Genomic DNA, 27,255 nt, shown 5'->3' on the forward strand with positions numbered 1-27,255 from the left:
TCCAAGGATGACTGTCCATCATTCCAGAGGAGGGATTCGCCTTGGACAGGGGTTAGTTAGTGGGTAGCCCCCTGTGTTACAGAGGAGTAGCTGCAATTCCAGAATCTCTTTTAATGAAGTTACTTGTGGCTGTTTATTGGACGGAAACAAATTCCAACTGGCCCATATAACAAATGAAACTCAACTACAAAAATGTAATGATATTTATCCACCCAGCTGCCAGCAAACTCACATGCACTATGAGTCATTCCAGATGTGGATAAAAACAGTCTGTCTGTGAAAGTAAGTTTCCTATCCTGAGGAGACTCGATTTGGGAGAGGAGCTGCGCACTGACTTCAGCTCTACTCAGAAGAACAGACAGGTTCTTCTGCAAAGGGGGAGGGGGAGAGGAAAAGCCATTATTTATTCCTGAAAAGAAAGGAGCTGGGAAAATAAAAAAGCTACTGTACAACTAGACATACATATTTTAAAGAGAAGGATGCTTTGGAAGACTTTGGTGCTGCTGCTGTTCTATTACAGTGCTCATGCCACTGTGACCCACAGATGGAGCAGAGGTAAGATTTCAACCTGAAAAACTGTTTAAGAGAAAAAATGTGAGTTGCAGATTTGGTCTGAAATCATATTGCATTATACATGTGTGTGCATATACATAAATATATATATATATATATGCACAATTCTTATTTTTTTCCCTCCCAACTCTGGAATTCTTTTTCTCCGTTCAACAGGTCAGCTAAAAATATATATGTATAAATAAAAAATACACTTAAATAAATGCAAAAAGGTAAAATTATTTATGTATTCTATTAGAATAAAAATATTTAAAATAGTCCAAGAACCAGAATTACATTCCTGCACTTTTCCCCTTCTTATTTCTAATTTTTCTCCTGCACTAACAAAAAAATACAGCTTATAAAACCTTAAAGGGAAAGCCTGTGCAGTTACAGGTGACATAATCTGCTCTAGCAGGAAGATACTTGGCAATAGTAAAGCAAAGAATGCCTAGGTTGTGAAAGGTACCTGGGAATGCTGACAGAGGAGCACAGATAACACAGAGAAGGTGACCAGGTGTGTTACCAGGCTTTGGCTGCCAATGTGACAATACACAGTCGTGACACATTTGTAATTTTTTTAAGCATGACAGTGGCATATGGAATATTTGGGAACTACTGGATTGCATAGCTAGTGATATTGGATATCACATATTGGATTCAAAGCTAGTGATGATGTTCTTTCCCTTTTTTGGTTTTATTCTCTCCTCTGGTATTTGGCACTAGTTCAGTAGCTGCTGGAAGTGGAGAAAGGAAACACCTCCCAAAAGATTTCTATGGTTCTGATATAGAGAGTCACAGATATTTAAAGGAACCAAAGTCTGCTGAAAAAATAGAACATTCAAATGCCTCCCTCCCTACTCCAATCACCCATGTCTTCCTCATCATAGCTGGTACCATTCCAGTCTGCCATTTGGGTTTGGTTTTGATTTTGTAGGAGAGGGAATGGTTGAGGGAATTAATGAAGAGCTACACAGTTCAGCTCAGGCTATACAAATGCTTAATTTTTCTTTACAATGCTTAATTTTTCCTTTCAAAAATCCCTGTTAGTGGGAGCTCACTGGCAGGACATTGACCTGGGACTGACCATGGAAAGTTATTTCCACAAATTTTTCATCACTCTCTTAGCTGATATTGCATGTATTTGTACCTGCATGTACCTTACTTTTCTCTTCTGGTATAAGACAGGAAATAGCACAAATATTTGTCATAATATCCTGTAATTCTGTAGGTAAGAATTTGTTGTGAACAGGGGTGTTCCAGTTTTTTTTGACAAAAAAAAAAGGTGAGAAAATCAGAACTAGATCTGTATACATTAATTTAAAAAACCCCAGCCCTACCCTTTGGAAGAAAGATGTCACTTTGCCTAAGAAATGGAAAAAAACCTTTAAATAAGGGAGTTCAATTTCATGTAATAATCACTATGTGATTTCAAGATGTCCTTCACTTTTGCTAACATGCTTATTTTAATTAAACAACATTACAACCCTAAAAAGGATTCATGCAACTAATAAAGTTCAATTTTAATCACCATGAATATTTAAAAAAAAAACATCAGAACTCTATTGTGGCTTTTGGGAAAGCAGATATTTTTTTCAAGCTGGAAGCTCTAGTGTTTATTTTTGGAGACCTCAGAGGGAAGAGAAGATTCATTCCCTGTTGTGATAAGGAGTTCAGTTGTCAAAAATATTGTGTGCAGGCATTTTCTGAGAAGGAAACCAGATTTCTTTTCCACATCTACTGGGATTATTCTGTTCTAAAGATGTTTTAGAGGCACAACTCCTTCAGCAATAACTACTTCAGTGAACCTCCACTCCCTTGAACTGTGTGTCAACCCAACCAAATCTGCAGCATCTTTAGAGGGTCCAAGCACTGTCTTAATTTTAGAATTGCTTAGAAGACGAAATTTGAGTACTGAGAAATGACACATTCTTCTGTACACTCAGAGCTCTTCCCTCCCTCCACAAATGACAACTGAGTCTTGTTTAGGTTAAACCTCAGTCATTTAAGTCTTAGTCAAGTCCCAAATTGAGTTTTGCAATGAAAAGGCAAAGACAGATCTGCATCTGGTCTGATGGAAATGAAAGACCTGTGTATCATCTCCATGTTGACCTGTCATCTAGGTTGTTTACAAAACAGTAGGGAAAAGGTCTTGCCTTAACTGCCAGCAGTTGTTGTTTGCAGTAGAAATGGGCAGTCAATATTGTATATAACAATGTCTGGCTTTGACCATTTTCCTGCTGGGAAGCACTGGGGCAGCCTGGGATCCCCAACCTTTGCAACCAATCATTCAATCTTTGGCTCAAGAAAAACTCAGACACGAGAAAAGATGAACACACTCGTGCTGACTGGTGACTAGGAACTCCCAACTGCCACCTCCCTTTTCCCTTTGCTTGGAAGCATCAATAAGTGGGGGGAAAAAAACCAAAAGCATTTCTGGCAGGAAAAGAGAGGGCTTTATTCATTCTTTTTTCTTTTTAAACTGCCTCACCCTTTTGCATTAAAAATCTCACACGCACTCCTCAGCCTGCCTTAAATGAGCTGTGGACACGGGTCCAGAAGTCACAGGCAAAACTTAGTCCTTAGGATGGGTGTGTTTAAAATAACTAAGAAAAGATCCTGAGTTATGATGAAATAATTTTCTTGTCATCACTTCAAGTTTCCTTGAGCCTTTTTTAGGCTTAGCTGCATGGAAGTATCCTCTCAGATTCTGTGAAGCTTCTGTCTAAGGAAAAGGTAATGAAAAAATATTATTAGAAGTCTTTACTGACTAAGTATTATTCCCTATGAAATGGCAGAGGTGAGATCATATAAATCCTTCAAGTTCCAAATAAGAATTCCAGATCTTAAGAGATGTTTCTTCTGAAGAAACCAAGGAATAAGTCCTGGGTTTTAACAACAAAAATAAGCAAAAAACCCTCTTCCATGCAGCTATGGCAACAAGTGTCACTACTTGCCAGTTGCTTCCATCAGATTTTAAGGAGTACCAATCCACTGGAGAGCATAAGCCAGACCTATGAGCATTACAAGAGTTGTCTGTTTCCTGAGGAGAAACCCCAAGCAATCTTTATTAGCACTTCTCAGCTGGCTCAAGTTTATTTGCTGTAAAGGCTGCCTGATTCTAATAAATGGGGCACACAAACAGCAGCATTCTTGCTGTGTGTTTACTCAGGGAGGGAAGATGCAGATTTCTTATGGTTGTGGCTTTTGGTCAGTGCAAAAGCAGCTGCAAGGGTAAGTTCACCCCTCAGTGAAGGCTGGAAAAGGAGATGTTAGACACAAAATAAGAAGGTAGAATGTTTTTCACTCATCAGTCTCAAAAGGATATATCAGCATCACAGAGGTTTCATGCTTTTGGGGAGTTTTTATGCTGTTCCTTCTGTAGCTCAAAGGCAGAATTATGATTCCATCCAGATCTATCTGGTCCATGAGCATTATTTTCTACCCAGTCTCTAGTGGTTGGTGAAAGTCAAATGGTTGTTTGAAAACACCAGGAGAACAGTCTGCTCTCCTTACAGGTTTTCTGCAGAGGGAACTCCTTGAAAGAACAGAAAGTCCCTCCTCGATTTCCTCACAACATTGTTAACTCTTACTATTTGCTCTGGTGTGGTGGGAGCCCAGTTTGTGGGTTTGATGGAGGAGCTGCTGCCTGAGCAACTTTTGCCTGCTACTTCTGCTTGTGGACTTGGCTGTAGCAAGCTGGCAGCTCTCCAGTGCCAAGAGAGGGAAGACTGTATGGAAGAGAAAGAGAGACTGGCTATTGCTAGAAAGACAGCCAGTATTTTCATAAGGAAGCACTGTTTAACATATCCTGATCTCTGCAGTCATTTGGTTGCTGGTGATCTCTGCTGTGTGTCCAAAGACTGGGTGCCTCAGAAATTAGAGCATGCCCTTATCCCCACTCCTTTTCATCTTATTTCCCTCTCTTCCCTGCTGCATCTCACATTGCATCCCTACAGCCAGGCACTCCCTGCCTGAGCAACTTCTGGGATTCTACCACTGACAGTGACTCTTGTGTGACATTTTTGGCTTGGAGACCATGAGCAAAGGGAATGTGGCCTGAACACTGCCTGTAACTGCAACACAAATAGTTAAACGCATACACATTTATGTAGCCAGTGGTCCTTCAGTAAACCAGGTTATGGTCTGTGTTATTTGATATGTGACAAGGTTCCCAGAGATCTGATCCAAGTGTAAAAAGAAGTTACATCAGCTGGACCAGCTACCAGAAATTTTTAAATTGTAACGTCTATCCAAACTTCTTTTAATTTCTATAAAGACATCATTATCCAATTCTTAAAATGTGCAGTGCAAATGAAAGATATGAAATGAAATATGGAGCAGTGCCAATTCTGTCTAAGCCTGGCTGTGTAAAGAACGTAACTTCTTATGAGTAAAATGCAATATTTCCTTTTTCTCTGGCTCTCATGTGATCACTTGGAAAACTGTGTCAATTGCCCTAAAATCCCTGTTTGTTGGGCCCATTCCAACAATCTCATTGGAGCTCCAAAATGGGTGATTGATCTGCAGCAGAAGTTCTTCCCACCTACCTGGAGTCTGTTCCATGAGTCTACCCAGTTCCTGGGAATGCAAGTTTGTGGTCTGGAGTCCCCCGATGCAAATTATTTCTGCACCAAATATTGTAACTCTGTCTGTAAGGAGGTGAAGGCATTTCCTAAAGAAGGTCTGGAAAGGGATTAGTTATTAGTAAAACCGCTTGGTGTTGCAAGGGTAGCTGGAATATCACAATCTCTGAATGGATTTTAACCATGGTAGGATAAATATCCAGTAAGGTAGGGATTTGACTGTAATCAAAATCCATTCCAGCATGTCCTGATTCCCCAAATGCTCCGTTAGGACCAGACTTAATTAATTTAACCTGCATGGAGGATGATCCTTAAATCAGAATTCACAGTGGATACCTGAACCTGAAAGAAATGCAAAGGATGCTTAAAAAAAATAAATAAAAAAATCAAAGTTTCTAATCTTTTCTAGGGCAAAGATGCTAAACTCTGATGAGATCAGAGGGAAGATAGATTATGGAATTTTTCGCATTTTAGTTTAAATCATAGATGGTTTTGTACTCTATAAAAGCAGTCATGCTGTTAGGAAAGAAAGATCTAAGTGATTCTGAGACTTTATTCACCACAGGAAACATCTAAAAAGTGGCTAAAACTTACAGCTCACACAATAAAAGTTAAAAAAGAGAGGAACTAGACAATTTTGAAGAAACCTGAGTAATCAACAAGAGGAAAACACATGGATTAAAGCTGTTTTCTCTTTGATAGGTCCTAGACCAAATGAGATCTATTTGCTGAGGGGAGTGACTGTAGAATCCTCCTGGTGATCCCAGTTCCATCCCAGTACTGAGGACTGGCAAGTCAGTTAGACATTTGCTGCCATTTTGTTCATCTTTTTCAGAATTCCTGCATGCTGTAGTGTCACATCTATTTGCCCCAGTCCCAGGAATGGAGCTGTCCTGGGATCGGGATCAGTTTGCACAAAGGTCCTCCTGCCCCAGCCAAAGCTCATCTGGGAAGCACCTCCTGCCATTTCAGCCCCTCCTTCCACTTTCACCTGGAAATAGGTCCCTTCACCTCATGTCCAACAACCATCACACTGCCCTTAGTGCCTGTTGATCAGCCAGTGTTCTCTTCCACAGGTGAGGCAGCTCTGTGATGGATGAAATAACACATGCAAAGACTGTAAAACACTGTCAGTCCATTCCTGGTTACCTTATACTCGGCTGCTGGGCCCAGACACCTCAATGGTACCCAGCATTATGCAAACACACAGAATAAAAAATAAGCTGCCCTTCTCCAGAGAACTTTCAGATTAATTAAGGAGAGAAAATATTAGCATTCTTTTTTGTTGTGAGGCACAGAGTCATTAAATCCCCTCCCCAAATCTCTTCAGGATGGCTCTGTGTGTGTTTAGTCCTGTGTATTGTTAATAGCTGTGATTTTTTTTTTTTCTTTTTTTAAATTCTGTTTCTGAAGCAGAAAGTGCTTTTTCTTGTTTTCCCGGGGTAGATCATGCCATATTCAGCAGGAGTGTAATGACTCCTCATGCAGAAAGGAATCCTGTCAGAAGCACTGAATAGTGCAATCTAGTTGAAAGGGAAGTCAGCAGGCCTTAATGAACATCATCAGGCTGCAGAGGCTCTGATTATTCAGATGGTGACAGGCAAGATGTAAATTGCTGAGGTAAAGAACTGAGTGGGGCAGCAATTAACTTTGCACACAGTGCCTGTGCCTGGGTTCACGGCAGGGCAGGACCTACAGGGCAAGCCCTGGGTGCTGGAGGAGAAACAGATTGCCCATAGACAGAGCCAGGGCTCTGTGCATGTCCCTGCCACACGGTGGCTCTGCTGAGGGGAGCTGATTCCATCCAAGATGCACAGAAGTCAGCTGGGCGCATGGAGTGTCTTGGTTTGAAGGGGACAAACCTGGCCCTTGCTTTAACTTCAAAAGCACTTCAGTGTGCAAACCAACGTGACAAAAGTCAACAGGAGTGAGATCACAATTCATTATCTTATTCATTATCTTGAATTTTGTGTCCTTTTTTTTTTTTTTAAATCTTCCAGCCCAAATCAGTTATTTGTTAAAAAAGGCCACTTGAGAATAAGCTGCAAATGACACTTGTTATTTAACACAAACAAAAAAAACCCCAAGGGGACCGTAGTCTATGGGGTTTTCTCCCTAAATGGAGGGAGAGAAAATCAAGGCAGGGATCCTGTATGTCTCTATGGTACCCGTCTCTCATTACACCCAAATCCTGCTTAATTTGGGAGTTGCTATGGCAGCTTTATGATATATCCCTGACCTGCTCATTCAGAGACATTAAACCAGCTCAAATATGCACTACAGGCTGTGGTGTTCCCATGCCTGCTCAGTGGCCAAGCCTCAGCCAGGAACTCCTTTTGCCCTCCTTAAGATGCTCCAGGCTGCAGCAATAACCTGTCTCCACTTCTCTTGCTGTCACAGTGCTTTTTACAGCACAGCCTCAGTGTCGGGCTGGAGGGTGAGAATGTGAGGAGGAGAGAGGCAAAGTTAAATAAGCTCCACTACTCCCAGTTTCCACAAACATTCCTTTCCTCTGCTGAAAGCATATGTGAGGCCTTTCCTGGCCCAGTTTGCTGGTTAGGTTTGGGAGCCCCTCAGTTCCCCTGAGAGTAGCCTGCATACCACTTGTCCTCTGGAAACTCCTCCCTGGCCAGAGGGAAACAGATCACCAGCCAGGAGCCAGGCTCCAAACCACTGAGTCACCCTCTGCTCAGGAGGAGCCAGGTGGGTAGCTGAAAAAGATGCTGAGAATGTAAAAAATAAGTTGTTCAGTGCTCAGAGGTTATTTGGGAGGAGAGTGCTGTGCTTTCGGACTCATATTGGTGACCCAAACTCACAAGGTCTTCTGAAAGGTCTGCTTGGCTCCCTCATCCCCTGGCAGGGCACAGGGGAAGCAGAGCACTTCAAATGGTTCTGCCTAATTGTAAAGAGAGTAAACTGCACTGGACTGGATGTGGATATCTGCTGCAAGCCAGAAAATCAGGATTTAATCATCTCTGTCCATTTGGCAGGTGGTGGTGTGCCACGAAAGGACTTGATGCTTCTAATCCCTTCTCAGCCTTGGGAAGAGTAGAGACTTTCCAGTCTGGCAGGGAGAATTTGAGCCACAAAGAGGGACACAGTGACAAAGGACAGATATGCTGAGAAAGAACAAGAAAAAAGCGGGAGGTAGAAATGAAAATGGTATGAAGGAGAGGAAAAATGAAGATAAAGGAAAAGTGCACAGAGAGAGAAAACCTATAAATATGGATGGAAAGTATTAAAGTGCACCACATCAAGATTAGAGCAACATTGCCTCGCTTGTCAGCACAGTAGGCACCCATTTGAACCCACACTTCAGCAGATGCTCATCTGACCCAGCTGGTCTTCATCCTACCCATCTGCTTCTCAGGCTCTTGGAATGGTTGCTTTTCTTTGGAGCTGGCTCTGCCTTTTTCTTGTGTAAGCAGGTCTCAAGTTTATTTCTAGTCCCCAACAGTCTCTCATCCTACCAGAATACTGAGAGCTTCTAGTCTGGGCAATTGACCTCTAGTCACAGTATAAAAATTAAAATTACTGCTACTGAATCATCAGTGTGTCAGGATTTCTTCACTTTTTTTAACCCCTCCCTTTGATCTTCTACACTACATAGGTATACAAAAAAACTCTTGCCACTGCCCAAGAAACAGACCATTTTATTCCACAGAAGCTGCAGGAATCTTGCAGTTTTATAGGACTATGGAGTGAAAGCATTTCCCATTAACATCAGTCATAAGAAACAGCACCACAACTGCACAAGTCCCTGATTCTCCCTATCAGTCCCTGGAGGAATGGATCAAGTTTTGAAAGCCCTCAGTTTCCTGCCTGGTTTTCATAATGCTAACAGCCATGACATTAGTCTTTTGTTTATGCTTGGCTCTAAAGAAAAATAAAGTGTTTATTGAATTTATTTATTAAGCACAGATTTTATGTCTCAGGGAACTGTTCATGTTTTAAGCCCCCTTTTAAAATAAAAGACATTTAAAACATGCTTCATTTTTTATTTACTGTAATTATTCATGGCTTGGCACTAAACAAACTCCATTTCCAGTCAAACACTACTTGTGGACCTCCTAATATAGTACAGCATGTGTTGAGTGAAACCATCCATTTTTCATAGTAGCAGCAACTTCTGTTTTCAGGGATTACTATGCCAGTTTGGCAGAAAGTTTTGGAAGGTAATAGTCTAATGATAAAAATGTACACACTACTTGTTCTGTTGCTTTCTACTGCCAGGTTTTTTAACAAACAGGACTCAAAGGGACTGTCCTACCCTGACTTGTACTTAGTAAAACATAAAGCTCAGTTGGGTCCTCACAAAGAAATGAGGATAGAAAAGTATCCAAAGATTTTTCCACACTGGGCTGTCCAGGAATAGCAGGAATCAAATGCAATCAGCAAAAATCAGACCTATCAGCCCCAGTTAGGCCCAAGTGGCAAGGGACACTGTGTGTCTGCCCTGTTGGGCTCTCCAGCAGAAGGAGGATGATGATGTGGTCATGGAAAAAGGACACCTGGGAAAACCCAGGGGGAAATGAATGGGCAGCACAACATCTGATCTCTCCCTGAAATCATCCTGCTCTGAGGGAAGACAGCAGCCACTTGGCTGAGGCCTGGACTGCTGCATATTAGGAATGGAGGGAATCCTGCAGGAGGGCAGAGAGCAGGATGGAGATGTTTAGCAGTGGGACTGAGAGATACGGGGCTGTCACACAGATTGGGGAGTAGTGTTGCCGAGGTGCTGTATTTTCCACGTTCACAGCAGGTAAGTGCTGTAGGCTTCAGCTGATGAAGTATGGTTTTGAAGAATCTGTCTGGTAAATACCTAAGTGTTAGGGATACTGTAACAAATTGTACTTCCCTAGAAAGACACTCCTTTCCTAGCCAGAAGCTGTGTTTTGGGAGCAAGCTGCTGGACACTTGCTGGGAATTTCTGGATACCCTTCAAACCTTGAATGACTAACTGCATGTGCCATAGCCCATCAATCCATCATGCATCCAGTTATGTCCGCCCCACTCCCTGTGCATGCTGCTCACAGCCAGTGTGGTCCAGCCAAAGTGAATACCAGAGCTGAAAAACATGTGCACTTAGATCCTCCAAAGGAACACAGAGGGACTCTGAAGTAAAATATCACCATCAAGGTAAAGAGATCAGTTTCTGCTTGCACAAATTTGGCAGTGTGACCAACTTGTAATGTGTCTTAAATACCCCCTCTCTATTTTCATGGTCAAAGATGGAAATGTGCATCATGCCCAGCTGGCTTTTCACACCTATCTGTGATGTTCCCCCAGGAGCTTTTCCCTCCTGGTTAAATTCATGCTACCAACCAAGATGCAAGCTGTCAGAGAAGTAGATATATCATCCCTGATTCCTCTGCACGTGAATGCTGCTGGACCTGTATGGTTACTTCTGAGCTGTTCCCCAGCCAGCCCTGCTCTTCAGATAACCATACAAACAAGTTATATCTCTGGGTCCAAACCTTAGACAAAAATGTGGTAGACGACTTGGAAGAAGGAGGGCTTGAACTTGAGAAGGAAAATCTTTATTCTGGGCTCATGCCCATCTGTCCAGTTGTAATAAATGGGCGGAGATAATATTTTTCTCCTTAAAATGCCTTTATTAATCAGCTCTTACAATGGTTGCTCAAGGGGTTTTGGCAGCCCGTTGCGCCGTGGAGGGTCTTTGTCAGCTCTGCAGCAGGAAGTTCAGCAGGGCTGGAGAACTCTTCCCTCGCTGGGAGTGTTCCAAAAGTTCTGAATTCCCTTTGTTTGCCTCGGGGTCTCACTCCTGGTTTGGTACTTTTAAGTCACAGTGAGTCACAGAAACTGGAAAAATCAGTTCCCCTGATACTCTAGGGTTTACGCGGCCTAGTATTGGTTTTTGTGTGTTTTAATTTTACTTAGGTTTATTTTTATAAGGGTTTTTTTGTGTTAAAAGGGTCCCGAGATGCACCTGGGATTTCTAATTTGCATGTACAGGGTCGCCCCGGGAAGCAGGGGCTGCAGGCTCTAACGAACTCATGGCAGTTTCACAATCAGTTATGGCGTCTCGGAGGTCTCAATGGTGGGCAGCACCGGGGCTGTGAGGTGGGGACGGAGCGTGGAGGGGGCAGGTTCTTTTTTTGGAGCGGGGCGGCGGTCTGGGCGCGCCACATGGTGGTTTTGCGGGCTTTGGGGTTTTCCGCACTGGGCTCGGGCCGGGGCCGGCTGTGCCGCACTGGGAAGCCCGAGGCAGACTCTTGATGGCAGCAGCTGCGGGTGGGGGTTGGGGCCAGTTGGCCCCGCTCACTTCTCGGCTTTCTCGGCGGCGCCTGGCTGCCCGTGGTGGGCACGGAGGAGTGGCCGGCTTTTCTTCCCCCGGCCCCAGCAGCGGCAGCGCCGGGCCCCAGCGGCGGTCCGGCGGGAGCGCCCAGCGTCGGGGGTGGGGGTAGGGGCCGGGAGCGCGGCCGCTGAGGACAGGGGCCGTGAGAGTGCCGGGAGCAGACCCCGCGGCGGCGGGGAGCTCGCAGACAGCCGCCCGCACGGGCGGGGAGACCAAGGGCGAGGCCCGCGCCTCGCCTCCCTTCGAAGCCCTCTTTCTCGGTTCTCAGCATTCACTTCAGGGGGGCATCAGGGGGGCTGCAGTTTTTAAAGAGCTCTCTCCTTTTGCTTACCAAGGTGGCTTCTTGTTGTTACATTACAAAATAAACATTCAAGATATTAATACACTTATTACATAACAATCAGGGGTTTCAATTCTCCAAATTTCATTTTTTTCACAATCACCTCTGTCCTGTCCCCCCGGGGCTCCAGGCTTCCCCTTTTTCCCCAGGAGGGTTCCCCAGGGAGGGGAGAACTCAGGGCCAATAGAAGGGGCAAAGGGGTGTGACCCAGAACAGGAGGGCCATCTATGGGGGGGACCTGGTGCCTGGCTGAGTCACTTGCTTTTGCCAGAGCACTCAAGCCTTAGAGTGTGGCAATGGGTATTATCAGGGAAGGATTGCAATGAACTGGGAGTGGGCTATTGTAGGGGGAAAACAACAGGGATTTGGGAAAGGGGGGTTTGTTGGGATGAACCACTACAGAAATTTAATAACAAAAACATACAGAACTTTACAAAACTCAAAATGCACATTGCAACAGACCTGAGGCTGGAGCTCATCTCCCCTTGGATGTCTGCCCACTGAGGTGGGAAAGAGTGCCAGTCCTTCTCATTGCAATTCCAGCTGGGAGCAACTGCTGGAACATTGTGTGGTTTACTGAGCTGTTTTCAAAGCCCAATGCATTTCCCTATGGGTGCTTTTGCTGACAAATTAACACGTGTTATTTAAACAAAGTTATAAATCACCTTCTGAGAGTTCCTTTTGCAACAGATCAGCGCCCATGGCAGCCTGTCTCTGCAATCCAACTCAATGGTTAACAGCTACTAATCCAAGGAGCTCAGCCAAGACGAGTTAGTTTTCATTCTCCTTCATCCATCCTTAATCCTTGGCACTCAGAGGTCAAAGCAGAATTTAAAGATTACTGGGGCTAGCATTTGGAATTATAAATAAGGAGACAAGTAGTCCCTGTCTTATTTTGTGGCCATACTAAATGTCAGTCTACCCCTACAAATGACTATTGTATTCTAGTACCTCGGACAATGATTACCGTAACTTGACCAAAGGAAATCATATGAAAATGATGTAAGATGGGTATCAATCACATATTCATAACCAGGTGGTGTCTATAAGCTTACCTGGGAGATCATCACCACTAGCAAACTGAGGAAGATCTGTCATGCAGATAAATCACATTCTGATGTCCAGCTTTGGCACGGAGTAATTGTGTAGGCCAAAGCAACAGACAGCAGACAGACCAGAAGATTTTTCTCTAGCAGGATGTAACCCATATGCCAGCAAAACCTTTATAAGTAAGCTCATTTCATTATGCAAGCTTCAGAGTCTCTGAACTAGTAAGAAATCCCAAATGTAGGAAACAACTGGATGAGATTTATGATGATTATCACAGCATCTTATTTAAGTGCTTCTCCACAGTAATAATGCCTTCAACACACACAGTTAAACCAAAGAACCAACTCCCAGCTGGTTTCAGTCAGCAGCATGCTAGAGGGTTTTACTTGAAATCAGGCCTTCCTCCCTTTCTCTAAATTTATTCATCCTAAATTTAGAAGATGAGGTAATTTTTTCCTTAAATATTGTTATAAATGAGACAGTCAGATTTGAAAAATAAAATAAAAAAACAGAATTTATTTTTCGCATAGTAGCGAACACGGAAAGCCATGATAAAAAGACAGCCCCGACCCCAGGATCAGCACTGGTGAGTGTATGGACAAGCCACTACCGCACTTATCCTTCCCCATTCGCGAATCCCATCACCAAGAGTCCAGTTTTTTTACTCTTTATTTCCCTCAAGGCTATATTCTTTGTCCACTTTTGCTTGGATGATGTATTCTTGAGTTTTCTTTTGAGGCAGTTTTCCTTTGAATAGTTTTCTGGGAAGAGCCTGATGAATTTGATGAACTTTCTGGGAAGGTTGCATCAGGTGTGCCCAGTCCTTGAGGCTTATCTGATTCGGGGGTATCTTTGATTAATCACTGTCAATGGCCCATCTCCAGGGCCGGGACCTTCTTTTCAAGTGTTGATTCCTATTATCCTTCTGCCAGAGCCACCCATCCTGGAATGCAAACCTAGTTTTCCCAGAATCGGTGTTTGTTCATTACTTTTATTTATATTTTATTTTAGCAAGAATTATTTACTGCAGTATGTTCCTCATAACACATTTACTTACATTATTTTCCCATAAGCCAAAATCTATTTTACAAGTGGCTCCAGAAGAGACTGTATGTTAAGGAAGAGGAGCACTGAATCAAATACATGTGACAAATTGGCAGGGTCCTCCTGGGCTGGGAGCCACTGGGAGATGGCACCTGTAGGAGCAAGAACTGCAGCAGTGAAAGAGAAGTTTTAAATTTCCATCAACCTCAGGCATAGCTGTCATCATTTTGTGCCTTTCAGGTCTCTCTCCTCAGGAAGGAATATTTGGGTTATTCTGTTGGCTGTAAGATTTCTGTAACACTGACTCTACCTTTCTCGTCTCCTCTGTTATTCCAGGTGGGTCTTTCACAGCACAGGGTTCTTTGTGAGCTGGCTGCCAGGAGAGCTGCATCACAGAGCTGGTGGTGTTAAAAATGGGCAGGAGACAATGTTTTCTCTTTAAAATGCCTTTATTGATCACCTCTCAAAGGCGTAGCTCGAGGGATGGTCAGCTCTTCCTGGTTCACCCTTGAGGAGGAGGGTCTGTTTGGCTTTGCAGCCTTAGGTCACTGCAGAGACGGGAGCCCCGCCCTTGCAGGTGTGCCTGGAGCTCACCCAGACCAGCCCGCTCCAGGGGCATCCCCTCCCCCTCGGGCACTTTTTAAGTTACAGCGAGATACAAAAAAACTGTTTATCAATACTTTAGGGCATAGCCAGTTCAGTACTGTCTTTTGTGGGTCCAGATTTACATCAGTTTGTTTTGGCGGGGGACTTTTGTTGCTGAATATGTCTTGGTTTACAGCGGGGCTTTATGGGTGTTCTACTAATTTCCATGCCAGCAGGAAATGCTAATGGGACGCACGCGGGCAGACATGCTGATGGGGCGCACATGGTGGCTGTGCTTGGGAACTCGCGCAGCAAAAGGGCGCGCAGCAGGCAGTGGCGGTTGAGTTGCGGGAGACCCAGCAGCAGCTCCGGGGGGTTGGCGCAGGGCTGCCGGCAGGGGCTCCGGTGGCAGTGGCAGCTGTGGGGGCGCACGGCCCCGACGGCAGGCAGCGGGCGGCAGCAGCGACGGCCCGGGGTCCCGAGGTTTTTAAAGAGTAAATTTGTTCCCTGCCTTTGGAGGGAGACTACGGAGGTGGCTCTTCACTGCTACACCACAGGGACTTACAATTACAAATTATTTAGACCATTAATACACTTGTTACACAACAATTCAGAGGATTTAAACACTTTAAACTTTTAACATATAACCAGGAGTCTTTTAAACTTCATTTCATTCAGTGAGGCCAGCTCAGGTCATCTGAGAATCTCACCTACAGTGTCCAGCAGCCTATAACAATTTGCAACATTCCAAGTTTTGGCAAGGCTTTCTGTATTTAATGGTGAATGCAGTTGTATATCAGTCTCAGCTTTATTTCAGCAGACTCTGAAACCTGAAAGATCTAGAAATAGCCAGGTTTTAGGAGCATTTGGAATAAAAATGAAGATTGGGAAAATATCAGCTTTGTAAAATGGAAATCCCATATGTGTTTATGAAATGGGGGATGCAGCTATAAACTCAACCAATTTTATATTCATTCTTTATATTTCTGTGCCTATGTTTATGTCAATATCACAAAGACTGTCTTGGCCCAATATCATATCTGCACACATTGAAATCTACTGATCAGATTTAGTGAAGGATTATATTTGAGCTTCACTAATATTTTAATATTATTTCCACAGAGATGCAGACATTAACTTAACAGGGCCCAGACATGCTTTCAGGTGTGTACTTGACAGAATAGATGGTTTCCCGTGTTGATCCTCACTCACTTCTCCAGCAGAAACATGTGCTTGCCCTGACTCTCACCCAGGGATACAGCCCAGCTTTCTATCCTTCATGGTCTGCCCACGTAGCAAAGCAGCTGTACCAGTCCAGTTCAGAGAAAAACCCAAATCCATCTTCAGGTCTTGAGTCCCTTTCTCAGACTTCTTACCTTTATTGACACTGCTAGAAATCATATAATGATTTGAAAAGGCACGGCCTCCAAAAATAACACATTTCTTTACAAAAAGAACCCACTATCCCCGTTTTTTTTTGTTTACTGGGCAAGGCTGGTTTATATTCCTTCTCATCCAGGACATATTCATGTCATTAAGAAAACCTCAGCAGGTGCACTGACATTTGGAGCTCAGTGAACAGCTGGAAAGGCAGCTGGGGTTTCCCTGCTTTTGAAGAGCAAGTGAAATCCCAGAGCAGAGGAAGCAGAAAACTGGTATTTATGTACTCACTTCCTAACAATTTATTTCAATTTGGATGGGGATCTGAAGGAGAAGGGAAGACGTTTCTGGTTGTTTCTAATTGGAGTGAGAAGAAATGGACAATCTAATGTTTATTCCTCCTCAGTTCTGAGCTGTGATATTCATACTTAGTGAGGATAAATTGTTGTTTCATGTGTGTGAGAAGTTCATACATGAATAAAATATTAAGAGTTGGCAATCAGATCAGAGACTGCTCCTAGACCCACTGTCAGACACTTGAATTTATTTGCCAGTTGAAACCATTCACAGATGGCTTAAGTTGTTGCTGATTTTCTTAAAGCAGGAGGTCATGATTTATATCAGAACTTTGAACTACTGTGACTGAGGCCTGACCTGAGGCCTCGGTGAGGCCTTGAAGCCTGTTGCGCACTTGAAATTCCTTCAGGCATGTGGCACAGTTAGAAATAGATATTAAGGTGTTTGGGAAGACAATGGGGATTTGAAGGTCACTGAGTAAAGTAGTTAGTAGGCACATGTGTAGCCACCTTAACTGTAAGTTAAATAATGTATGTTTTCATTCTTTCCCTTGCTGTGTGCCAATGACTGAGCTATCCAAAGTGTAAACTATATAGAAATGTATAAAAGACGCCGTTTCTCTCAAAATAAAGGAGTTGCGCAGTGTTAATCATATTGATCAGATTTGCGTTTCTCTGGCCAGTCTCTTTATCTAGGTAGCCCTCGCTAGATTAAGTGAATAATTCCAGGGTCTCTGGCATTTCTGAGCTGTCATGCAATCATGAAATAAAATTTCATACTACTCCCTGCTAGGTCTGTGGTTCAAACTGGACCTTTGATTATTTTCTCTTTGTCTGGTCTGGGGAAAAAAATTTACATATTCTTTCTACCAGTTGAATTTCTTTCTGCCACTGAGTTAAAAGCTCAGTGGGTTGTAAGCATAGATGGGGCAGAAGTGCTTGGCAGCTAATGGCCCTGCAGCCAACCCTCACCTCTATCAGGAGCAATGACTACCCTTGTTGAGTTGGCCATCAACAATCAAAAAACAAAGGGATCTTATCCATCTAGTGGTTAGATCAGGGGTGTGAAGGCCTGAGGAAGGGCTTCTGCTTTTCCTCCCAGGGCTGATTTCCATCCTTAGGTCATTTGAGGACTTGAATCACCACCAGATAAGCTAAGAACAGTTGGAGCACAACTGCACAGGGAGTTTCTCACTTGTAGAAATGCTGCTGGCGTAGCAGATGTGTTATGAAGTGAGATAGCTAAAAATTACCAAGGGGTCGGGGGGCGGGGGGGGGGGTGTTTGTTTTTCCCCTTCATCCATGCCTCCATGGCCACACAAAGCGGTGTTGGCACAAAGGGAAGGAGGCAGTGCCGGGCAGGAGCTGCCCCTCACAGCTGCAGCTTGGTGAGTGAGGTCAGGCTCGGCAAAACCCTGGCCAAGCAGTCACCTCTGCCTGCCAGGACGCAAAGGAAACCCAGCCGTCCTGAACTACTGAGTGAATACCTTTTCTCTGTGCCCAGGGACTCAGCTTTGAGGAAACACATACCTGGGAGGGTGGTGCAAGGCTTGAGCCCACCGCTTTGGGCTCTGTGATGTCGGTATAAAAAGGCAGAGAACTGCTGAGAGGGATTTGGTGTTGCAGGGCTTTCCTTCCAGGGCAGCAATAGCACCATGCAGGAAGCTCTTGGAGCTGCTGCAGTTCTGTCATTTCCTGTCAAGCAGAGCTCTGGTTTCCTTTGCTCTCTCTCCACTGCTCAACAGCAGAGGCAGCTGCTTCATTCTTCTTCATCCTGCTCCATTCTGCTTCATTCTACTCCTCGGCTGTTCCCCCACAGCTCAGCAGTAAAACACAAGCACCCTGCTGTGTTTCTTCCTTCCTTCTCTCACTCACTCCCTTCCCTCCTGCTTCCAGGGAGAAATGGAAGTAGATTGGATCATTGTTGTATCCCTTCACTTGTTCATCTGTAAGAAACTATTTCAAATATGTTTAATTAGGACTGCTTGGTGTCTTTCCCGTGGACCAGGACCGTTGTGAGCCACACAGATAGGGAAGGAGAGGTGGCTCTGCAGTGAACACAGGAATACAAAGTACTGCTCCATTTCCCGACTCTGCCTGAAATTAACTGTGTTACCACAATTATTTATTGACTCTACATTAAACATGTGCAACAGGGTTGCTATTTCTTTCCTTTATTGCTGCCCTTTACTTGTACAGTTTTGCTATAGTTTATCCCCAGTTTGTGGTAATACAGCAGCAAACTGAAGGATAAGAAAACAATATAGTTCACGTCCTCTTTCCTTCAGTTTCTCTGTGTGCATTTTTCCTGTTCACATGTTTTGCAGCGACTTTCCTCCAGCATATTAAAGGACTCTTCTGGCTGGCTGGAATGTTTTATTATGAGCATAAATAATTCCAGGTGAGGACCTCTCCTTATCACACCAAGGGAAGAATAAATAACACAGTATACATTGTTTCAGCCTGGGAACAGGTGAAAATGCTGCATAATGGAAATTCCATATGAGGGAATAAATTCTCAGACCATTTTCATTGGTCGGTGCTAGTGATATCTTTGAAACCATTTCACTTAAGTCATAAATGTAAATATCCTCCACCTCTCACAAACACAGACTCGGCTGACCATTTTCTTCCCTACCTATATCAATTTCTGCAAGCATAATGGTTTTTTAGTCTTTCTAACACACCTTTACATTTCTTATTCATACCAAGTAGCTAGACAAGCTATTACCACTCTAGTGTTTGTATGGGAACTCTGTTGCACATTGTTCTAATCTCACACATCTCAGGCCATTTATGAAGTGCAGAAGTTTATGTAGGAATGGGTTCTGTTTTATGCAACTGAGACACCCTTTTGGAATGTGTTTGTCCCTGAAAAAGGAGATAAATTAGTAAAAACTAACTTTGAAAAAAACTAATAATATGTTGCACTATGGAATTGAATACAATCTGCTATTAATTTAAAGTGTTTTAAACTGATTTTTCTCATAAGAGCAGTGATGATGCCTGTTAACAACTTTTGTAGGGAGATCTACTTCCTACATCCTTTTTCACAAAACTTTTCAAGACAAAGCATTTCTTTTCCTTTTAACCATTTTTTAATAACTAGAAATTATGTTAATGTCCATTTTCACTTTAGTCAATGGCCAGGAATTACATTTAGCCTTAGGAGCTGATAGCCAGGATATGAACTGAGAGCAAACAGAGCACATTCTCTTGGTAGCTGCTTTTAAACATGTGGTAATTCATGTTGTTTTGTAATGAAAATGTTTTCTCCAACTCACTACTGTGCTCTCCTAAGGAGCTTTGGGATTTAATCTCCCAATGATGGAGATTTAAATGTATCAAAGTTGGAATGCAAAATAGGAGCTATTTATGTGAATAACTGCAAATCCAGACAAGTTTCAGATGCTAATCATGCAAGACAGACAAGTTTCAGATGCTGTAGCATTGCAGCATTATTTTATTGTCTTTTTGAATTTTGTGTGTGTTTCTCTTATTTGATTGCCCTTATTCTTCCTCCAGATCCCCAGTCTGTCAATTTTTCCTGCACTGGGACAGTGTTCAATTATTTCTAATATTTCTAATGTTTTGATACAGAAAAGCAAAAAGTCAGGGAATGTAGCCAAAGCTCACATTCTGCCCTGACAACAGCCACAGGCCCAGGACAGTACAAACACCTTGCAGATGGTGAAGATGCATCCTTCTGGAGATGAGCCAAGTACAGGACAAGGAGTAAAATGCATAAAACACATTAATCCTTTAATAATCTTGCCCTTTTTGTGATTTACATTTCCAATTTCACTGCCTGACACACCTGTCATCCCCCCACCCTGATGTAAGTGATGCTGTTGGCACCACTGCAGAATGGTAAAGACAGGTATTTTCAAGGGTATTTCCCTGTTAGCCTGAGGCAGTAAATAGAGAATAGGAAATTGTTACTCCAGCAATGAAGCTATGAACCTACCAAAGTGTCATTAGACAGAAATAAAATTCTTTATGTATAAGAGATACTTCTGGTCTGTGTGCAAGCCCTCAGAATTAAGTCTATCAAAGAGAAACATGAAACAAAAGCTTTTTTCAAGTGTATGCAAACTTTGACACTCGTATCCTCTTCTCTTCTGCACAGCATGGTCAAGGAGAGTTCAAACCTATGCTTCCCACAAACAGGTGTAGAATCACCCAGACAGAATGGGCCAGGTTGGAAGGGAGCACTGTGGATCACCTGCTCCCACCTCCCTGCTCAGGCAGGGTCATCCCAGAGCACATGGCACAGGATTGTGTTCAGACAATTCTTAAATATCTCCAGTGTAGGAGATTCCACAGCCCCTCTGGACAATCTGCTCCAGTGTGCAGTCACCCACAGAGTAAAGAATCCTCTTGTGAGCATTTCAGGCATTTGCCCTAAAATCCAAAATAACAGCTTCTAGGAACTGCCCAGCAATCTCTGCAACAAAACAGATTCAGTCAGCCTGGATCACTTATCAGTTTTTGCATGGCAAAGATTACAATGGCTAATGTATCTGCCCATACAATCATTTTGTGGACAGTGCTGATTTTGTTCTCTTTGGCAAAAACTTGAATCCCTCTTGAAGAATCAAATCCTTCTTGTTCCTCTGCTCCTCCTGTCCTTCATAGAAGGTGTCCTTCTGAAGCAATGAGATAACTCTTTTCCATGCCTCTGATGACAATCAAAATAATTCCTTTTGAGTCATAACCCAAATTAAACTGTTCATGTGCTAGGGCCCCAGGGAGCTGCACTTGCTCTGGAGCAATGGTCTGCACGGGGCCCAAGTCATGCTTCATACCTTTTCACAGGGGAAGAAAAGGGCATTGATGATGCACAAATAACTGAGAACTCCTGCAGCTATGCTCTGTGCTTATTGAGCAAACACATCACAGGAAGCAGCTGGGAAATAATGAACAGATGCATGAACTGGAAAGCAAAACTAAACATCTGTACCCTCACCAATCAAACTGCAGGGAAAACCTGGGAGAGGATCACAAATATTTACCACATGGCTAATGAAGTGCAGAAGATTCTCTTAAGAGAGATGGAAACATCTTTAAATGAGGCTATTGTCAGCCTCAAATGTGATGTTATGTTTAAATCATAAAGATGCACCAGCTAAGTAGATAGAAGCAGGTCAATGAGTTGGCAAACATGGCTTTCTTTTTGTTTAAGAGCCTGGGTAGTCTTGAAGAAGAGTGGAATTGACACTCTTCTTGGAAGAGACATAGGAGACTGGATGGGCTCCTGCAGCAAGCAGAAAATAGAGATTTCTGTGCCAATTTTGATGAGTACTTTTAACCACCCCAAGCAGGAGAAGTGTGGGCTGCCTGCAGCCTTGAGGCAGAGGGAGTGGTGCACTCCAGGGCACAGGATAAGTCTGTGCAGGGTCAGGCTTGGGGGCAGCTGTGCTCAGATACTTTGCTCTCTCTGATCCACCCCAGCCCTGAGCCCTGAGCAGATAGCAAGGCAGAACTCTCCGGGCCCTCTGGAGAAGGGATTTGGAAGAAGGTGAGTGTGGCAGTACACAGATATATAATAGAAAATGTTTTCAGTACAGATAATGAAAAGCTTTTTTTTCCTAACTTGTTCCTGCAAATTATAAGCTTTTTGTTACATAACTGACCAGCCCTTAGGACAGAAGTACCTGTATCCACACTGGAGATGCCTTAACCCATATGTAAGAGAAATAAAACCAATAAATCAATAGGAGACTCTTCACTGACTTCAGAGATCACTGGGCTGAGCTTTCTCTGTCAGTACTAATTGGGGATCTCTGCTGCTTAGATGTTCATGGCTACTGCCATTGAAATGAATTGGCTGCCACATCAATATAAAATCATGCACATCACTCTGCATCTCCAGTTGCTTGATAGCTTTATAGAGAAGTCCCTTGGGAAAGAAATTAGTAAAAAGTTCTAAACTCTTCTACTTTTCTTTGATGTCCACAGACAACTCATGTCAGAGATGTAAGTAAATGCAGGAAGAAGTAAAAGTCAGCAAAAATCTCAAATGGAATTCACAATCATTAAATGCAGAAGCTGACTGAAAATCTTTCTATATCTCAGCTTTTGTGCTTAAATGTGTTAAGTAAATACAATGAAAATCACAGTGCTTGCGCCAAATGTTCATACAGACTTGGAGGAACTTGTGAATTCATGGAGAGGACTGTGTAGGGAGTGATGGTGGAAGGATTTGACTACTGAGCAGGAAGAAAGAGAAAGGGAAGGACTGGATAAAATGACGATCAGGAAAATCAGATAACCATGACAAATACAAACGAGCTCTGAAAGACTTTATGAGCAGAGTCTCTAAGAACTGTAACAAATTTTAATGTTTTGGGAACGAGATTATGAGACAAGGGAGTCAGTGCTACTGGCATGCTGCTGATACGCATAAAAATCCCTTCTCAGGACAGAGCAGCTCAAGCCCTTGTGCCTTTGAATCTCTTAACAAACCCCTTCTTTCTGAGGTATTACCTGGGACTCAGCAAGTGGGCTAGTACTGAATCGGTGGTATGGCATTCATTTTTGTGTGAGTCCTTTGCTGAGGCTTTTCTGGATGAGTGGTGATGGGCTGAAGCTGGTGGCTCCCAGCTCAGCTCCACAATGGGAATCTCTGCTTGGATTGAAAGTTAAAAGCAATCACTATGATGACAAGAAGCATGACAGCACTGAAGCAAAATGCCACAGACACTTTTCCATGGCTCAGGGGATATTTGAGATGTAAACCATCTGTATATGTAGAGGTACTCCATGCTCTGAGGCTGTTTTCACCAAAAGGGCATCTAAAAGCTAAAAGAGAGAAAAATGAATAGTCATCATTACAGACTGGATTTCTTCCAGCTGCTAAGTAATTAGAGTTTTAATTGCCCAGTAATAACAGTTTTAATTATTCAGCAATTAGTGCTTGAAGTTTCAAGTGCTTCACACGCACTCAGTTGCATTTTCAAATTGTCGACTGAAAAATGGAGTAGCTCCAGTGTGCCTCAGCAAAACTCTGAGCAAGAGTGGGAAATATCAGGGAAGGAGCGGCTCTGCCTGAAACCCATCCTAACTGCTGTACAGTACATTTACTGCAATGCAACAAAGTATTTTACCTATTCCCCAGCTAATTTATTAATACCCTTTGTTGTGTCAAGCATTAATTGCTTCATACCTAGCATTATTGTGATTCATTTTTTCATAAACTGGATAGTAAAGGTCCTGAGGCTCTGGTTTTTCTCTTCTTGCTTTACTAGAATTTAAATATCATTAACAAGCCAAACTATAACAACGTCATCGGTTGCAAATGGTGCAGGAAGCATGGCTGCATTTAGGGTACAGAGCCTGGAAGAAACTGCATATTTATAATCTGCTTGGGTAGCCCCAAAGAGTCAAATTGTCTGATGAACCATGTAGTCAGAGAGTTGGGACAACTCCGTAAAATAATTACAGTTGCTCCAACTTGTTTGGTTTTGGTTTTGGTTTTGTTTCATGCCTAGAAGAGAGAACTTTAAATGATGTTCAGGTTATTTACAGGAAGCATGCAAAATTCATTGCCAGAACTTTGGCAAAACCAGACAAAATTGATTTTGTAAAAATATTTCATGGGAAAATAATCTGGTAGAGGAAGGGTGGGTTGAAACTTTCCAGAAATTCAAAGTAAGCTGCATGTTCTGTTACGTGTTGCTCATAACTCTAAAAAACCTTGATTTTGACAGAGGAATCATAATATCTTTCAAAATGTGGGGGACTTGTTTCCTTTTTTTCTTGGTTTCCAAATTTGTGTATTGGTAAAGAGAGTTAAAATTGAGGAGTGAAGTTTATGGAAAACATATCAACAGCCACATAAGCAAAAGTTAAAAAAAACTCCTTTGTAGTCCTGAATATTAAAAAAAAAATCCAGCAAATTCAAATTATTATGACCTAAACATCAATATCTAAATAATATTTAAATAATAATATAAAAATAAAACACTAAAGAGAGGTTTTCCCTTCTGCTTTGAAAGTAATTTAGACTTTTTAAAAGTACATGGATGTTTAGGAACCTGGTTAATAACTCAAAGCATTTAGGTCTTCTCTAAAGCAGCATCAGATGTTTTCTATACCCTGGACTGTCTAGGTCATTGATTCCACAAATGCTCTATTTCACTGGGGTGCTGAGACTGTATATATGTTTTCTGTCTCGTTTCCCTGAGACAATGTCTGTACTGCACTTCACAGTGGTGAACAGATACCTGATGGTAGCAGGCTCTGTTTTTTCCAGTTATGACCTGCAAAGTATTAAAGCCACACTAAGCTGGGATTCACCTCACTGGATGTAGCTGTCTTGTCTAAGCTGGTAACAGGCTCAGTGAAGAGACACAGACATCTGGAGTGACTCACTCCTTCCAAGTGTAAATACCCAGGACACATGAGCTGATTACTCTCTGGTGAATCTATCTCTAATAAATAAGGGGAGATCAACTTTTAGATAATTGAAACTCAGAGAAATGTAGACTCTCAGAAGCATGACAGCAGAAGAATGGACCAGAAAAAGTAGGTTTTGTTGAGTATCAGTACTGATTTCCCCTTTCAGATCCAGCAAAAGGACCTGTATTTCAGACAATGTTAATGCTGTAATTATCATTATTCCTTTCCGCTGAGGCTGCAACTCAGAGTTCCAGGCTTGGATGACAAACAACTCAATGCTAGGCACCCTATGGATCTAGGACAAACAGCTAACCTCCATCCCTGGGAGATGAGGATCAAAGCAGTCCCTGCCACAGATTTCATTTACAGTGAAAGGCCATGCTGTACAGTAAGACTTTACAAGAGGCAGTTTTTTACTTGACTCTACTATTGAAAAGTGCTTCTTCTTGTCAATGTTTGGTACCTTATAGAACTTCTCTTTTCCCATTACTGTTTTCCAGCTGTGCTTTTCCCAGCTGCTCACCGATTCAAGAGGTCCTCAGCTGCCTTCCTCAACCCAGTGTTACAAAACTCACTGGAAGATGTGGTCCTGCTTTATGAGGTTCAGTATATCAACCTTACTCCTTATCTGGGATTGGGAGTACTGTCCATACTGGGGTCATCCACTATCTGGCTTTGTGCCACTGTTATTCATCCCAGCAGTAAACCCATGGCTGTGTGATAGTTCACCAGAAGGGTGGGAACACATAGAAACTTTCTGGTCTTCCTCCACCTCCAGACAGTGCAACTGTCTCCATTTCACAAAAAATTAAAGACCTGAGGGCATATTGTTAATTCACATGTACTCTGTCTGGAATCTCTTGGAGAAAATAAATAGCTTTCTGTCTTCTCATTTTGCACCAGTTTCTTTTAGCTGAGCTTGACATTGACAAAGGTCAGAAGATCTCCATCAAGGATGAGGAGCTGGCTTCCCTGAGGAAGGCTGCTGAGTTCAACACCATCTGCAATGAGATTATCCCCAAGAGCATCACAGAGATCCGCAGGCTGAGCAGCAGGCTGTCTTCCTACCCAAGAGTCCTCAAGAAAGAAGACTTTGAAAGGACAGTGCTGACCATGGTCTACACAGCCTACAGAGCTGCCCAGTCCCAGGGACACCAGAAAGACACTTGGGCTGAATCCTTTGTCAATCTCTACAAAGCCCTGAAGAACGACTTGATGCTCCCCTACAACAAGCAACCCTCATAGTGGAAGAGGAGCAGCAGCTCAGCCACCTGCTCTGGCTGATGAAGGACACAATGTAGCACGACCTCCACTTTATTCTGTAAGAGTTCAATAGCCTGCTTCAAGGAAGATTGTTCGTTTTCTGGCTCCCTCTTGTGGAATCCGCTTTCTAGTTCCATGCTAAACGGCGAAAAACGTCTTCACTCCTGAGAATTCGATTTTTGTGCTGGCTTGAGAGCACATTCTGTGACAGGAAAAGAAAGGAGTTTGGTGTACACCCAGGCAGACCCTTGTTTCGTTCTTCAGGTTTCCTATAAGCAATACATAAATATTCTGTGCTTATGCTTACATGCCGATGTGCAAGTGCTGGAGAGTGCTGCTTTTCTAGCTGGGGAAACAAGTTCATGTTTTGGCTGGCCAGTAGGAGAATATTACACAGAGATGAAGGCCTGCTGTAAAAGGAAGAGGTTTCATAACTGTCAGCCTTTAGAAATTATGCCACATATTATTCATTCCAAATGTTCTCATAAATAAGCACTCTCTGATTCACGTAATTTGGCTGAGCCAAATTGTTAATTGCAATAACATTTGCAGAAGACAAAGGGCATTGTGGAGACCAGCAGCAAACAATGCCTATGAACGTATTCCCTGCTTCCTGGAGCTGTCCTCCCAAACAGTCTGAATGATTCTTTCATTATTTGCACACGACTTTGCTTCTGCTGCTTGTTGTTTTGTTTGTTTGTTTTTTGTTGTTTTTTTTTTTTTTTTTTTTTAAGGAACGTGTATTTGTCCTCAGTGTAATCCAAGGAAAGACAAAGCCCCTATTTAATTTAATAATGCCACATTTTTCCTGGTTCTATCACTTGAACATAGGTCATCTAAACCCATGCTTCAGAACCCCTCTGAGGCTAGGGAGGAAGGTGCATTAAAACATATCTGGTGCGGAATTTGGCACTGTCTCTCTTTTCTTAACAGTAAATTGCATATTCATTAGAGTATATGTGTGTGTTTGTGTGTGTGTCTGTTTTCATGCATGTGTGTGCACATAAGTGCTGAGCACATAGAAGGATCCCAAATTGTTCAGTCAATGAACAACTGCATCTGACCACTTAGCAGAAAAGGCTATTTACCAATTCAGTGGTGCAAATTATGACTTTGGGAGCAGCAAAGGAAAAACTGTAGAAATGCTGCAACCAATTATAATAAACTCTGAAAAAATCATGAACAGAAAACAGATGGAAAAAGGAGATCTATTTTATCAGAAACATGACTAGCTATTAAAAATCCAAATTGTTCTAAATCAAACCCCCTAATTTTTGTGCTCAAGAGACAAAGACTATGTTTTTTTTATTGATACTAGAGGTGCTTCTACTTCCAAACAATGGGAAAATAGCTGAACATTTATTTCATCTTTTCATATCGTCATTCTCCATTTTTCTATTGTGTAATATGTTCAAGATGCAGGCCCAAATCACAAAT

General features: G+C 42.7%; 1 protein-coding gene across 1 annotated transcript; it reads left to right on the plus strand.

Annotated features, from left to right (window-relative positions):
- The first annotated feature begins 261 nt into the window (after positions 1–261).
- FAM180A (family with sequence similarity 180 member A) lies at positions 262–26,605 on the plus strand. Its single transcript, XM_083860139.1, has 3 exons — positions 262–555; positions 25,056–25,156; positions 25,459–26,605. Exons 1-3 carry the CDS (start codon positions 480–482, stop codon positions 25,798–25,800), a joined length of 519 nt encoding a protein of 172 aa, XP_083716265.1. The 5' UTR covers positions 262–479; the 3' UTR covers positions 25,801–26,605.
- The last annotated feature ends 650 nt before the right edge of the window (positions 26,606–27,255 follow it).

The sequence above is a fragment of the Zosterops lateralis genome (assembly GCF_965231275.1).
Source record: "Zosterops lateralis genome assembly, chromosome: 4".
In the NCBI taxonomy this organism is placed as follows: Eukaryota; Metazoa; Chordata; class Aves; order Passeriformes; family Zosteropidae; genus Zosterops; species Zosterops lateralis.